Source organism: Sabethes cyaneus, chromosome 2, assembly GCF_943734655.1.
Source record: "Sabethes cyaneus chromosome 2, idSabCyanKW18_F2, whole genome shotgun sequence".
In the NCBI taxonomy this organism is placed as follows: Eukaryota; Metazoa; Arthropoda; class Insecta; order Diptera; family Culicidae; genus Sabethes; species Sabethes cyaneus.
In genome coordinates this window covers 235,182,928-235,199,157 of record NC_071354.1, presented here as the reverse complement: position 1 = coordinate 235,199,157, position 16,230 = coordinate 235,182,928, and the positions used below count along the sequence as shown (strand labels likewise).

The 16,230-nt window shown below is 38.4% G+C and overlaps 1 protein-coding gene across 1 annotated transcript in view; it reads right to left on the bottom strand.

The window, feature by feature from the left end:
* Nucleotides 1-16,230, bottom strand: part of LOC128736796 (putative mediator of RNA polymerase II transcription subunit 26) — a 331,101-nt gene that overhangs the window by 203,692 nt on the left and 111,179 nt on the right. Inside the window, exon 5 of the mRNA XM_053831285.1 lies at nt 13,468-13,565. Coding sequence (XP_053687260.1) covers nt 13,468-13,565 — 98 coding nt within the window. The remainder of the gene's footprint in view (nt 1-13,467; nt 13,566-16,230) is intronic.

Genomic DNA, 16,230 nt, shown 5'->3' with positions numbered 1-16,230 from the left:
CGGCAGCTATTTGTCATTTGCTCTTTGTTATTGGCGATTTGCTATCTGCGATCTGCTATTTGCTATTTACTATTTGTTCTTTGCCGTTGGATATTTGCTATTTGCAATTTATTCTTTGCTATTTGCTCTTTGCTAATTACTATTGACTATCTGATATTTGCTATTTGCTGTTACTATGCTTATTATACTATTTACTTCTCTTCTTCTGATTTTTGATTGTTCTTTTTCCGGTTTTTGCCTTTCGCTATTTTGTCTTCTTCGTTTCGACTTTTGATTATTGCTATTAGCTTTTTGGCTTTTTCTATTCGCTTTTCGTGCTCTTTTTTGATTTTTGATTTTTTGGTTCATGGTTTATAGTTTTACTTTCTTCGATTTACTTTAGACTTTCGTTTTCCGACTTTCGATCTTAATTTTCGACTTTCAATTTTCGACTTTCCACCTTCGATTTTCGGCTTTCGACCTTTAGCTTTCGTCTTTCGACTTTCTATTTTCGACCTTCGGTCTTCATGGTTCGACCTTCGACTTTCGATTTTCGACTTTCGACTTTCAACTTTCGACTTTTGACTTTCGACTTTCAATTTTCGATTTTAGATTTTCGATTTTCGACTTTCGACTTTCGACTTTCGACTTTCGACTTTCGACCTTCGACCTTCGACCTTCGACCTTCGACCTTCGACCTTCCACCATCGACCATCGGCTTTCGACCTTCGACTTTCGAATTTCGTCTTTCGACTTTCGACTTTTTACTTTCGACTTTCGACTTTCGACTTTTGACTTTCGACTTTTGACTTTCGACTTTTGACTTTGGACTTTCGACCTTCGACCTTCGACCTTCGACCTTCGACCTTCGAACTTCGACCTTCGACTTCGGCTTTCAACTTCGACTTTCAACTTTCGACTTTCGACTTTCGACTTTCGACTTTCAACTTTCGACTTTTGATTTTGACTTTTGATTTTTGACTTTTGACTTTTGATTTTTGACTTTTGACTTTTGACTTTGAACTGTTGACTTTTGACTTTTGACTTTTGATTTTTGACTTTTGACTTTTGACTTTTGACTTTTGACTTTTGACTTTTGACTTTTGACTTTTGACTTTTGACTTTTGACTTTTGACTTTTGACTTTTGACTTTTGACTTTTGACTTTTGACTTTTGACTTTTGACTTTTGACTTTTGACTTTTGACTTTTGACTTTTGACTTTTGACTTTTGACTTTTGACTTTTGACTTTTGACTTTTGACTTTTGACTTTTGACTTTTGACTTTTGACTTTTGACTTTTGACTTTTGACTTTTGACTTTTGACTTTTGACTTTTGACTTTTGACTTTTGACTTTTGACTTTTGACTTTTGACTTTTGACTTTTGACTTTTGACTTTTGACTTTTGACTTTTGACTTTTGACTTTTGACTTTGGACTTTGGACTTTGGACTTTGGACTTTGGACTTTGGACTTTGGACTTTGGACTTTGGACTTTGGACTTTGGACTTTGGACTTTGGACTTTGGACTTTGGACTTTGGACTTTGGACTTTGGACTTTGGACTTTGGACTTTGGACTTTGGACTTTGGACTTTGGACTTTGGACTTTGGACTTTGGACTTTGGACTTTGGACTTTGGACTTTGGACTTTGGACTTTGGACTTTGGACTTTGGACTTTGGACTTTGGACTTTGGACTTTGGACTTTGGACTTTGGACTTTGGACTTTGGGCTTTGGACTTTGGACTTTGGACTTTGGACTTTGGACTTTGGACTTTGGACTTTGGACTTTGGACTTTGGACTTTGGACTTTGGACTTTGGACTTTGGACTTTGGACTTTGGACTTTGGACTTTGGACTTTGGACTTTGGACTTTGGACTTTGGACTTGGACTTTGGACTTTGGACTTTGGACTTTGGACTTTGGACTTTGGACTTTGGACTTTGGACTTTGGACTTTGGACTTTGGACTTTGGACTTTGGACTTTGGACTTTAGACTTTGGACTTTGGACTTTGGACTTTGGACTTTGGACTTTGGACTTTGGACTTTGGACTTTGGACTTTTGACTTTTGACTTTTGACTTTTGACTTTTGACTTTTGACTTTTGACTTTTGACTTTTGACTTTTGACTTTTGAATTTTGACTTTTGACTTTTGACTTTTGACTTTTGACTTTTGACTTTTGACTTTTGACTTTTGACTTTTGACTTTTGACTTTGGACTTTGGACTTTGGACTTTGGACTTTGGACTTTGGACTTTGGACTTTGGACTTTGGACTTTGGACTTTGGACTTTGGACTTTGGACTTTGGACTTTGGACTTTGGACTTTGGACTTTGGACTTTGGACTTTGGACTTTGGACTTTGGACTTTGGACTTTGGACTTTGGACTTTGGACTTTGGACTTTGGACTTTGGACTTTTGACTTTTGACTTTTGACTTTTGACTTTTGACTTTTGACTTTTGACTTTTGACTTTTGACTTTTGACTTTTGACTTTTGACTTTTGACTTTTGACTTTTGACTTTTGACTTTTGACTTTTGACTTTTGACTTTTGACTTTTGACTTTTGACTTTTGACTTTTGACTTTTGACTTTTGACTTTTGACTTTTGACTTTTGACTTTTGACTTTTGACTTTTGACTTTCGACTTTTGACTTGTGACTTTATATAGACATATTTCACCGAAAAAATCAAGAAATTCAAATTATTTCTGTCTCTCTGACTTTCTTTCTTTCTATCTTTCTGTTTTTCTGCCTTTCTGTGTTTCTGTCCTTCTGTCCATTTGTCTTTCTATCTTTCTGTTTTTCTGTTTTTCTGTCTTTCTGTTTTTCTGTTTTTCTGTTTTTCTGTGTTTTCTGTCTTTCTGTCTTTTTGTCTTTTCGTCCTTCTGTCCTTTTGTCCTTCTGCCCTTGTGTCTCGTGTCTCGTGTCTCATGTCTATTGTCTATGTTTTATGTTTTATGTTTTATGTTTTATGTTTTATGTTTTATGTTTTATGTTTTATGTTTTATGTTTTATGTTTTATGTTTTATGTTTTATGTTTTATGTTTTATGTTTTATGTTTTATGTTTTATGTTTTATGTTTTATGTTTTATGTTTTATGTTTTATGTTTTATGTTTTATGTTTTATGTTTTATGTTTTATGTTTTATGTTTTATGTTTTATGTTTTATGTTTTATGTTTTATGTTTTATGTTTTATGTTTTATGTTTTATGTTTTATGTTTTATGTTTTATGTTTTATGTTTTATGTTTTATGTTTTATGTTTTATGTTTTATGTTTTATGTTTTATGTTTTATGTTTTATGTTTTATGTTTTATGTTTTATGTTTTATGTTTTATGTTTTATGTTTTATGTTTTATGTTTTATGTTTTATGTTTTATGTTTTATGTTTTATGTTTTATGTTTTATGTTTTATGTTTTATGTTTTATGTTTTATGTTTTATGTTTTATGTTTTATGTTTTATGTTTTATGTTTTATGTTTTATGTTTTATGTTTTATGTTTTATGTTTTATGTTTTATGTTTTATGTTTTAAATTTTCAATTTTCAATTTTCAATTTTCAATTTTCAATTTTCAATTTTCAATTTTCAATTTTCAATTTTCAATTTTCAATTTTCAATTAACCAATTTTCAATTTTCAATTAACCAATTTTCAATTAACCAATTTTCAATTTTCAATTTTTAATTGTCAATATTCAATATAAAAGTGTTTGAATCTGTTCATCGTGCCGAACTTTTCGAAGAATGTCGTTTGGAGGTAAATTGCCATTAGAATTTCTAAAAAATGCGATTCGATTTCGCTCGAAGGGTCGTCATCGTCGTTGTCGGTTGTGTTGTGATTACACATTGAGTCCTTCGTCGAATTTTATCGTTCACTAGCTTCACTTTCAACGCGACAAACAGCCAGGCAGGCAGACAGGCAGGCAGGCAGGCTCATTCACCTGGTTCCGTGTAATTATCGTTAGCATAATTAGCGATATTTGCCGTGATTTTCCACCGGCGACCTTCGATGATTGACCCGAAGCGGACGGATTTCAACGGCAATCGGGATGCTCCTAATTTTTAGCTCGTAAAAACCGGTAAAACGGTTATGGCGTGTTGTGTGAAACTTAGTTAGTCGGGAAAAATGCGGGGGCATCTCTCCGAACCGAACCGGTGGTGGGCGCACTTTTCCATTTTAATGGATGAATTTTTATTCCCATCTTAATTAGTTTTTATTCACGATTCGCGTTTCACTCTTAACGGCCACCGATGGAACTGATGATGCGTGCCACTTAAATTTACCTCCAATTAGGGAGTTGTATCCTGAAGGAGGCAGAATTGGGCAGTTGGCGCGTAAATGGGGGCGCCAATGAACCGGTCCCTAATTATTTGCTCACTCATGCAGTTTATTTTCGTTGCCTTACGGTCGGTTGCTGGAGTGCCAGCGAATTGCCAATATCGTGCAGGTTCATTTACGAGTTCTTTTCGTGAAAAGGGTTCAAATTTAATCGATCTGCCAGAACTTTTTCTTGTCGGGTTTACTTTTGTTTTTTTTTATTCTCTGGACGGTGTTGTTTTACTCCGGTAAGTAAAGTTTTGCGGGGGAATTAATCAATCATTTCTCGATTGGTCGGGCGCCAGGCGGTTGGCAGCGGAAAACCCTCATCAATATCAGAAACAATAGACTATTCGTCACAACCGAAACCTTAGGCTTGTTTTGGTGTTTGGACGGGGCTGCCTGGAATGGTTGTCAAGCAGGGAAGCTGACCCTTGTCAAACGAGGCAGTATATTGTGCGTGCAGTTCAATTTCATCAGCTTGTCTAGAAGTTTGGCAAACAATCAAAGTTACGGGTAAGTTTACGGAATAATCATGAAGTGTGGATACCTTCCGGGAAGTTCCGATTGACAAGGTAAATCTACTGCATTTCTCACTGGAAGTATGCTTTAATCCTTCCGGTTAAGTTGTAAAACGTTTGATTATATTTTGTAATTTCTATAGTTAATCATCCTTTTTAAACCAAAAGAAGTCAATTGAGATTTTATTTTTCTGATTCGTAAATATTATTCACTAATTAATGTGCTTTTCTTTCAACGAATGAACGGCTCTGTTCAAGTACAATATCTTTTGATTACACAAGCTCATCCCAATTAATGGGATGCTTATCCGTCGTCCATTTTGCGTGCTGCAACTGCGCTTCTTCCAATTTACCTGAATTACGTATTCACTTGAATGACTTCTGGTAGAAAAGCAGCAGCACTAAAATGTAGTACGAAATTAATACCGTAAACGTGGCACGGGTCGGATGTGCCGTATCTGTATCTGTACCCGGGGAACCCGCAGTGACCCAGTTCCCCGCAAATAACTTTATAATTTGTACGCCAATTATTGCGGTAGTCGAACCAACGATGTTGCTGCTGCTCGATTGTCAGTTCGATCAGTAGCCGCCCGCCGCAGCCGTCGCTGGCCTCCCGGTGCGGTGTGGCAGTGCCCGATCGATCGATATCAAAATGTTGCTGCCAAATTGAAGCCCACCACGGTAGCATTTATGCGCTCGTAGAATGAAATAAATTTCAAAATATTATGAGTGTCTGTATTTTATTGGAACCGCGTTATAGCTGCCAATTGCTGCCTTTCGGTTTGGCTTGGCGAGCAAGCCTCGACTCGGCCTCGGCTATAGGACAGCTTCCAGGAATGGAAATCGGAATCCGCAAACACTCCACTGCGCGCGGGACTGCGGACTTTCCCGATGCATCGTAATCATTTGCTCCGATGCTATCGTATTAATCCGTCGTGGTCAGTCTCGTAAAGGCAAACGCATCATCCGTGTGTGCACGTGTATGTGTGTGTGTCTGTGTCGATGTGTTTTTGCGAGGTGACCTGTAATTTTTGGCAGTCGGCTTTCATGGTTTTTGACATTTGCGGTCGAAGCGTTGTTTGCGGGGTGAGGAATAGTTATTATTTATTCTGTTGGATAATTAATTGGGGTTTTGAAATTGCGTACGCACTAATGCGGGTGTGAGTGGTGTTGTAGTTCTACAACCCCGAAGCGGTAGCTATGTAAGCGGCTAGCACTGTTACAATGTATTTTGAATTATTTGTACAAACAATCTAAACAATGTAACGAGTGTGAATTCGATATCTACAGCATCGGTATTGGGCGGTTTGGTTACACGGATTTATTTCATTTACATACATGTTGCGCTAACCTGAGTGAATTTCTATTCTAAATATAGCTTGGTATTGTTAATTTGTTGCACAGAAAAATTATACCAAATTTTTGATACTCATTATTAATTCTATTAGCTGAAACTTAGCAAATGCATCTAAAATTTCAAACTTCAAAATTGACGTCATATTTAATTTCTCATTGAACTGGTTTTGATTCTTTCATTTAGAAACAATTAGCAAACGAATAAACGCCTCAGATCAACAAATATCCCTAGCATATTATATTTGTGGATTCAGTGTTTGTTTATTCAGTGGAAGAACCGCAATTTCTTTGGGTTACGTCAAAGTTTTGGATGTTTTTGATCATAAATTCATAAAAAAAGAAACAATCTCATGAAGGCGTGGTACCTTTAGATCATGTAACTATAGTTTATTGGATGCCTACAACAGAAGTTTCAATTTACTTTTGACGCGTCATTGTGAATGGCTAAGCTGACAAGCTAACTAGCGTTACTTGGGCTCTTACAGTACTCGGTGTAACCAGTTATGCTAGTAAAATAACGTGCCATTTACACGCAAAGGTGTTAATTGATTTCTCGATTTACTGTGCACGGTACAAAAGAATTATGGGAAACCATTTCGAAAAGGGCAAAAAACATATCATATTTCGTGTGGCGTGTAAATAATAACCAATAAGAAAAACGTGACTAAATATTATTGAATCGAAGTAAATATACCCAGCAGTGCGCTGGTATTTCATACGTTAAATATAGATTTTGCTTAATGTGAGAAAATTGTCTAAGCATGTGCTGAATTTGTTTTTGGAAAAGCGCAGCGCAGGCGAAAAGCGAACAAAACCTCCGGAAAATTTCGAAGACAGTGAACTGCAAGCATTTTTGGTCGACGATGACACTCAAACGCATCAACGACTGACGGATCAATTGAATGTTTCTCAACAAGTCATCTGCATACGTTTGAAGGCCATGCTAAAGATCCAGAAGGTCTGAAAATGAGTTAAACAAATGACAGCAGGTAAACCAACAGATCATAAGTCAAATGCCGGATATAAAAGAACTAAATTTCCTAATCGGATCGTGACTACCAATGACAAGCGGATTGATTACGAGAATCTCAAGTGTCAGAGACCTTAGGTACTTCCACGTGAAACATCAAAATCGGTTGCATGGCCAAATCGCTATGGACGAAAGACAATGCTTTGTGTTCAGTAGGATCAGAAGGGTTTGCTCTACGAAACCGTAACTACTGAACTCTTCGGACAACAAATAATTAATTGAAATTGTGGTTTGGGTGGTGAATAATCAGAATACCAAAAAGGCAATGCAAAGTGATTTTGTTGCATGACAATGCTCCATCACATATTGTAAAACTGGTCAAGGAAACGGTTAAATTATTTGGTTGGGAAGCTCTTTCACACACGGCTTACATACTAGACTTGGCTCCTTCCGACTCCTTATTTGCGCATCGATGGGATGGGACACGCACTTGCTGAGCAGTGCTTCAATTAGTACGAAAATGGGGGAAAATTGCAAGATGAATGATTTGCTTTGCAACAGGAACGCCAAATAACGTGGCATCCAGAAATTGCCAGAGATTGTGCAGAGTCTAAATTACAACCACAAAGAATCGCCCAAGCCTTTATTGTTTAGTCAACTGCAATACGACTGACTGTGCTTAGCATTCAGGTCTTTGAACGCTATGAACGGATATGTTGCTACATCGGCGTAATTGCCTATTCTCGTCCTATCCGATACAAATTATTAAAAATATTAGCATTTTATGACACACAATGCAAAACTAGTTATTCCCCAAGATTTTAGTTAGTTGTCTATCATACGCGATCAATCAATGTGAGCTGAGATCTATTTAAATGCTTTTTAACATTAAAGAAGTCCAAATTTCCTACGTTTTTTCGGGCGACGAAGAAGACAATGTCGACTAATTGTTTTAATTTCCGTCATTCATAAATGAAAATAACTCACGCAAGGCATTGTCGTTATTCTTCTACAGCCAGGAAAACTTGCCTGACTCGCAGAAATTTTGTAGAATAACATTTGTCATGCCGTCCTACACAAATACATGCGCGTTAACTTCGTAAGCATTGTTGTGATTTTTAGTTCGGACGATGAAAAATTTTGATGGACGGATTATAAAACGGTACGACGAATTTTAGAAATAAAGTCAGTTGCGTAATTTCAATAATATGCTTTAATAGTCGCTTTTCAGCACAAGAACTTTTGGAGTATTCATTAAATCCATCCAACAAATGAAGAAAATTAGAATGGCTTTACTTATTACGACGGGAATTAGAAAAAAAAACCCTACTTCACAAAAAAAATTATTAACGAATTTGTCATTTACTATATTTATTTGGAGGTAAAAGCCGACTTTGTCATGCATTCAACTGATATATCCCAAGCAAACAAAATCCTGAAAATAACTCTTTTCAATGAAATTGTGAGTGTTTATAGCAGAGGTTAGTCCTCTGCACCACTGTATTGTATTGTATTGTAACTACCAGTATTATTGAAATCCTTAGCAATTTCCAAATTCATTTTAACGGGTGGCAACTAAAATTTTGGAATTTTTTTGCGGTCCTTATGCTCAACAACAAACGAGTTGAGAGAGAAATGAGAGTATGTATGTGTTAGCTATCTCTCTCTCTCTCTCTCTCTCTCTCTCTCTCTCTCTCCTCTTTTCGTTAATATTTTTTGTTTTGTTCATACTTGTCCAGTTTTGCTAAAAATGGCGTCGAAACAAGAAGCATTTCGTGAGCGCGTTGTACACTTCTACGAAATTACGATGCACCAGACGAATGTTTGATGAAAATTTTTATCCCGTTTCTACAAAAACATCATGCAGATGGACAATACGTGTTTTGGCTGGATAGAGCATCATCGCATTACGCCAAAAAAACACAATCGTTCCTGAATACCCATTCGATCCCATTTTTACCCAAAAACCACGACCCGGAGTTTCTGTCTCAGTGCGCCCAATCGAGCATTTCTTCGGGATTTTAAGTTCCTTGGTGTACAAAAATAACTGGAGAGCGACGAATTGCAAACAGTTGATTGGTAGAATCAAGAGATGCATTAGCAAAGTTGACATGACGGCCGTACAACGCTCCTGTTTCGACGTCAAACGAAAGCTTCGGCGAACAGTCGATTACGGACCGTTTTCAAATGTACACTAATTTTTTTTCAACAATGGATAATGTATCTTTAATTTTGGTAAATCAGATCTCCTTCATGTATCATTACTTTTTTTTGACTGCTTTAGAAAAAAATTCCAAAATTTTAGTTGCCACCCGTTACGATATAAAGATGTTGAAATGAACGAAAAACGACTTACAGACGTTAAGGGTTATGTTCACTGTGCACTCGGAGGCGGAAAGGCTAAAGTAGCACCATTAAAAGCACTTTCAATCCCAAGATTGGACCTGAAAGCGGCTATAATAGGATGCAGGCTGATAAAAACACTATGTAGCAGTCACAGTCGCCAAATTATACAGGGTGTAAAATATGTCAAATCCTTTTGAAGTCCAACCCAGAAGATATGTACCGTCTAAGCTTAACAGAGCGAATAACGGAACCAAGTGGCATTGCGAACTCAATCCTAAACCTGGCAGTCGTAGGGCCGCAGTTGTAATGGCAAGCGGCAATTTTTGTCTTCAACGCGCCACCCACATGGGTGGATCGTGGGAGCGGCTCGTCCAAAAATCTGGACGGCAAAACCCTACTCATCCCACTGGTCTACCCCACTCATACTGATGATTGAAGTCAAAAAGATCGTCAATCGATCAAGACCGTTGATGTTTGTACCAGAAGCCCAGGAAGCCAAACACCTTCCTGCTTTTGAGCTCCCTAGGAGTCGTCCAGTCGTCAAGGAAGCCTTAGTTGACTACTGAGCATCCATTATCCCTAAGAAACACCTGGAGATTGGTCTGGTCGAGCCGATATTTTCGATGCGAACCAAATCGTTTGAAGAAGCGATGGATCCAAATGTAGGATATCTTGTTGTCATCGTGACCGAAGCTGTTCATAACAGATGACTGCGGGTACGAATCATATCTGCCATGAAAGGATGACCAGCGCGTTGGGCGTTCTGGTGAAAACTTTGGGTGGAGTGTTGCACAGACCGGTAACGAAGATTGCGGTTCTAGATATCAACACATCTGGTGAAGAAGTACACGAAGGTAATGGAATACCGCCAGAGTAGCTTAACTTGTATTACGGCTCGGGGAAACGGCACCACTGTAAAACGAACGTACGCAACTGACATCTGCGTTCAGTCACACTCTTCGACCTTCGACGCGTTAAATGCCAACTGTCTGTCACGCTAGCTTCCGCACAAGGAATATCGCTCTCTTCTATATAACCATTACCACATGCGGACGTATTGCCGTTAATATTATAATTAAAATTAAAATCGTGGAAGGCACTCCTGTATCGAAGAATAATAGTAGAAAACTATGAAAAAGTAAATTTCATCGAATTACATCGAAAAAACTTCCCAATTAGAACGCTAATAGGGACCGCCTTAATGTAAACCGTCTTAATGGAGTCTACGTAGTATATAGAAATTGACTTAATTGGTTCCAACATGGAGTAACTCGTGTACCTGACCGAATACTTAGAACGTTGGTGTCTTCGACAAAGTTGTTCAGTAGATCAAGGGCTTTTCGTTGGATTGTAGTATTTCGGAATTGCCTCACTACGTGGCGCTAGTGTATATGTAGTATTCTCAAATAGGCTGTATCTTGCGCAGCTGACTATCTAAAGCAGTGATGACTAAAGGGCGGCCCTTCGGGATAATTCATGCGGCCCGCAGACTTATTTGAGTAAATGACACAGGGTTCACTAAGTTTAGTCGTAATGCCTCGTGCATGTTGTGGATCTGAATGCTTTCCGGTTTAAATTGTGGTGATTCCTAGAAAATGGGTTTCGCTGCCACATTTTTATATTTTGTTATGCGCAGGAAGGTCAAGGGTCAGCTTTGGTCCGCACCATGCCTATGCCTGGGCACCACTGATCTAAAAAGTTTCAATTTGCGGGAAGTAACTGCGTAAATGCGTACGGTTTTTGCATCGAACTTGCGCAGCAGAAACGTACGTATGAATGGAATGGAAAAAATGAAGCGTTTATGTACCCATTAGGCGTACGGACGATACACATAGAGATGTTAGGCATAATGGGAAATAGGAATAACCCCGCAGTGGCCGGCACTTCCGACGGTGGATCGCCGGTAACATTCGCGGCCTGCGATCGACTTGTTCTGATTCATCTATGAAAATTTATAGTTTTTTTACGGATGTATGCCAAAAGGTCTTTCTTTCATGCCAAATGTTTTTCTTTCAGATGGTCCCTTATGTTTATGCCAACGTTTTTATAGAAAACGATGTTATGCAAAAAAGGATTATGCGAAATGAATTTAGGTAAAACGGGCGGGCCCACTTTTCATATGTATTGTGAATTGTGAAAGAGCGATGACTGGTTTAAGTGTGTATTCATAGAAAAGCGAACTTTCGTACATTATACCTAACGTCTATTATGCCCCAAATGGCAAAAAGTTATTTGGCTTAACGCTGTTTGGCATAACGACATTTGGCATAATAGTTATTTGGAACAATGGTCATTTGAAATAACGATTTTTTAACATAACAGTAAATTTAACCAGATTTGGTTGTTTTAGTACTTGTTGCAAGAAGAAGTAATAGACAATGTGACAATGGCGGTAAACCTAGTAAAACTAATAAACCTAGACAGAGGCGATTTTTGCCAGGGGGTGTCCGCCCAGTGGCTACCGTTTACGACGGCGGCTCACCGGCAAGTTTTCATGACCTGTAGCCATCTCACATTGAATTATCTAGGAAAGCGACCACATGGTCTTAACATGTCGTTGGAGGAATTATCTCACATCGTATTATACCAAATAGTCCCTTATGATTATGCCTAATGAGTTTATGCCAAACAGCGTCAAGCTGAATCAACCATACATGTTATTAATAAGTGGTCAAAACATGATACACAACATGAAGTCGAAACAAATTGTCTTCTAGTCTTCATGTATGAGCTGAATATATAAATAACCAGAAAAAAAAAACAAGAACAGGATAAGAATTGTGAGCGATGACCAAGCTCTGTAGCACAGGATTGGGTAAAGTAGGCAATTAGTGAGCTGGAAACTTGTATAGTTGCTGTGAAGGACGGTATCCCGGCTGAACTTCTAAAAGCGGGAAGCGAGCGGCTGTATGAAGCAATCCACCGGGTCATTGTCAGAATCTGGGAGGAAGAACAAATGCCACAAGAGTGGTTGGATGGTTTCATTTGTCCTGTTTTTAAATAAAGACATCGACTCGATTGTAAGAACTATCAAGGCAATACATTGCCCAATTCTGAGTCATCATCTGTTTGTGAACTTTAAGGCTACGTATTTTTCAATCAAACGAAATGCACTGTGGCATGCCACATCGGCAAATAATGCTACAACATAGTTTACTGACGAAACTACTTAAGCTGTTTCGGGTGACACTGGATGGGTCAAAAACATTCATCAGTATAACTGGTGAAAGCTCAGCCGGTTTCATGGCGCTAGATGGGCTGAAGCAAGAGGATACATTTTCTAACCTGCTAATCAATATTGCCTTGGAAGGTGCAACACGAAGGGTAAACGTGGAAAGCAACGGGACTATCATCACAAAATCTCATATGCTGCTTGATTTTGCGGATGACGTCAACATCATCGGAATCAACCGTAGAGCAGTGAAAAAGGATTTTAAATGGAAAACTGCGAGATTAGGGCTTACCATAAACATGCACATACTGCTAATGTTCGAGGGAATTGGAAAACGGCGGCCCAGGACCGGTATTTATGGTATTGGTATGATATGGTATTTTTATATTTGCAATTACATTTGTTGAAAATATTATTTCTTATGAATAATGCTTTGATTACCACTTTAATTAGAAGACCTGTTTCATCATCACCCCAACAATTAAATGTTAAACCAACAGCACGGCATCCCGGGGCGGCGAGTATTATTTACAACTCATCTATATCGACATAATAAGTGTGTGGTTGGTGCTCGGTTGCTGTAATGTACCTACTATCATGTGTCCTCTTTGTTTAATGTTGCTCGCTGTTATACATCATATATTTACTGTTTTTGCGACTGGCTGAACACAAGAGACTCTTGATTAGAACGCGGACTAGCGACTGTAAACTAGTGGTTTACACGCTCAATGGCTTAACAAGACAAATACAAACGCACACATACACATACACACTCGAAACGCGCACACGGTGAACTTACCCTTGCCGCGAGCCTGCTGGCGCTCTTCATCCTCCAGGGCCTGAAGAACGGCAGACTTGGCCAAGCTGGGGGGCTTGGTAGTCGCCGGATCTTCAAAGTCGATTCTGCAAATGAAAAGAATGGATGCGATAATTAATCATTTGTTTCTCGATGAAATTCATTCACGTAGATGGGCAAGCATATGCAATTCCCTGGCCCTGGAGATTCGATGAAATGCCTTCAGAATTCATTCAACACCGTAAATAACGCGTTAGTTATTGCTCGTAAAAATCCCACCTGCGGAATGGCGCGCGGCGGCGCACACACCGAATGTGTAGGAGAGAATGAGTTTTGCGAGTTTGTTATAAATCACATTGCCTTCCAGGGAGGATTTCGGAATGATTTGTGCGGTCCGTCCGAAACGAATTGCATCAGATATTCATATCGCCAGGAAATCCTATCACAACGGATTGCCTTGTGGCAAGTAGACATCATCAAGTGGAAATCTCTGACATGGAAAAGTGTTAGAGCCGGTCGTCGGCCCGGTCCTGGAGGCTGGGCTGGGCCGGAATGGGCTGGACTGGGCATTCATTTTCCATTATAGCCGACGTGAGTCTCCGGTGACGGTCGACCTGAGTTGTGGCTGGCTGGCTGGCTGGCTGGCCGGCCAGCCGACCAGTGGAAAATGTGGTGAGTAATAACGCTCAATGGTACAAATTGCATCATCCACTTTTCCGGAGCAGATGGATACAGGAACGTTTTCACATTTGATGCGATTCAGCTCAAGTCAGGGGAGCTGTTGGTGGAGGATAGTTTTATCTTACGTCCATTCCATAGTAGTTGTTGTGGGATTTGACTTGAACCTGCAGTCATCACGAACGGATCATCTCTCTGATGATGGGATAATCCAACACATCGCAGAGTACAATGGGAAACAACACGGTACCATTCTGATGCACAGTTAAGTGCGAAAGAACCGATCAACTCTTGGCACTTGATAGTAATGAAAAGGACAAGCAAACGACGAGAAACGAAAGTAAATTCGTTTTACTACAACAGACAATTTTTTAGAGCAAAATTACCGCAAAAGTCGCATCATAAAGATGTCTCGGAAAGAATTAGCATTCTTGATGGCCGAGATGTAAGCCAGGGGCTCGGTTGAACGAGGACGCTGCGGTGCTACAACAATCACTAGCGTGCCCAGACATACACAAAAGGTGGGGTACCCGAACATTCAGAAGAATATTTTGGACTGGAAAAACTATATTACATAGGGTATATTGATGCTTCGTAGTAATTGCCTATTGCCGTCCTATCCAACGCAAATTATTAAAAATATCAGCATTTTTATGACACACAATGCAAAACTAGTTATTCCCTAATATTTTAGTTTGTTCTCTATCAGACGCGATCAATCAAAGTGAGCAAAAATCTATTTAAAGAATTTTTATTATTAAAGAAGTCTTACCAGCCAAATTTCCTACGTTTTTTCGTGCGACGGAAAAGAAAATATCGACTAATCGTTCTAATTTCCGTCATTCATAAATGAAAATAACTCACGCAAGGCAATGTCGTTATTCTACAGCCAGGAAAACTTGCCTGACCTGCAGAAATTTTGCAGAATAACATTTGGCATGCCGTCCTACACAAATACATGCGTGTTAGCTTCGTAAACATTGTTGTGATTTTTAGTTCGGACGATGAAAAATTTTGATGGACGGATTTTAAAACGGTACGACGAATTTAAAAAATAAAGTCAGTTGCGTAATTTCAATAATATGCTTTAATAATCGCTTTTCAGAGATTTCAAAGTTCACGGATCGGAAGGTAAATGTGTTTTAGTCAAATCAGCACAAGAACTTTTGGAGTATTCATTAAATCCATCCAACAAATGATGAAAATTAGAATGGCTTTGCTTACTACGACGGGAATTAGAAATAAACCCTACCACAAAAATACCGGACGATTAGATTGCAAACTCCAAATTTTTGAGTGAAACTGAATTGAGTGAAACTGGATTTAAAATTAATGTTGAAAATAGACTAGTAATTAGACTTGGAATTGGACTAAAATTTAGAGTTGAAATTGGATTTGAAATCAGACTTGACGAAGGATATTAACTTAGAATTGAATTTGAAGTAATTTCGGTCTTGAAGTTCAACTTCAGATTGAACTGGCAAATGGACTTAAAAATAGGTTTGAAATTCAACTTGAATTTAGAGTAAAATGGTGTGTTTTCTGCTTCATTGTTCTGCTTTCCTTCGTTTCCTGGCCCATTTTTTCTTATTTTCAGTCCTGTTTACAGCTCGATTTTAGTTGTTTCCTTTCTCGTTTTCCGTCTTCTCTTTTTCCTCTTTTTCTCGTCTATAGTTTTCGTCTTTTTCTAACTCTTTTTATTTTATTCCGTTTTGCTCTTTTTAATGCTCCATTTTTGGGTTTTCTATCATGTTTCTATCTGTTTTTGGCTCCCTTGTTTCCCTTTCCATTCCATTTTTCCTGTTTTATTTCCTATTTTTCGTCGTTCTGTTTTACATTTTTCTTTAGTATGTTTTTTTTAATTTTTTTTTCTTCTTTTTCTTCTCGTTTCATGTCCCATCTTTTATTTTTCATATCCCGTTTGACTTCTTTTTCCCGTTTTCTTCGTTTCTTCTGCTTAATTTTTTCTGTTTTTTCTCTTTTCCCTTGTTTTCTGTTCCGTATTCTTTTTTGTCTCGTTTTCCCTTCTTTTCTGGCTCGTTTTCCCTTTTTCCGCCCACTGTTTCCTCTTTCTGATTCTTTTCTTTTCTCTTT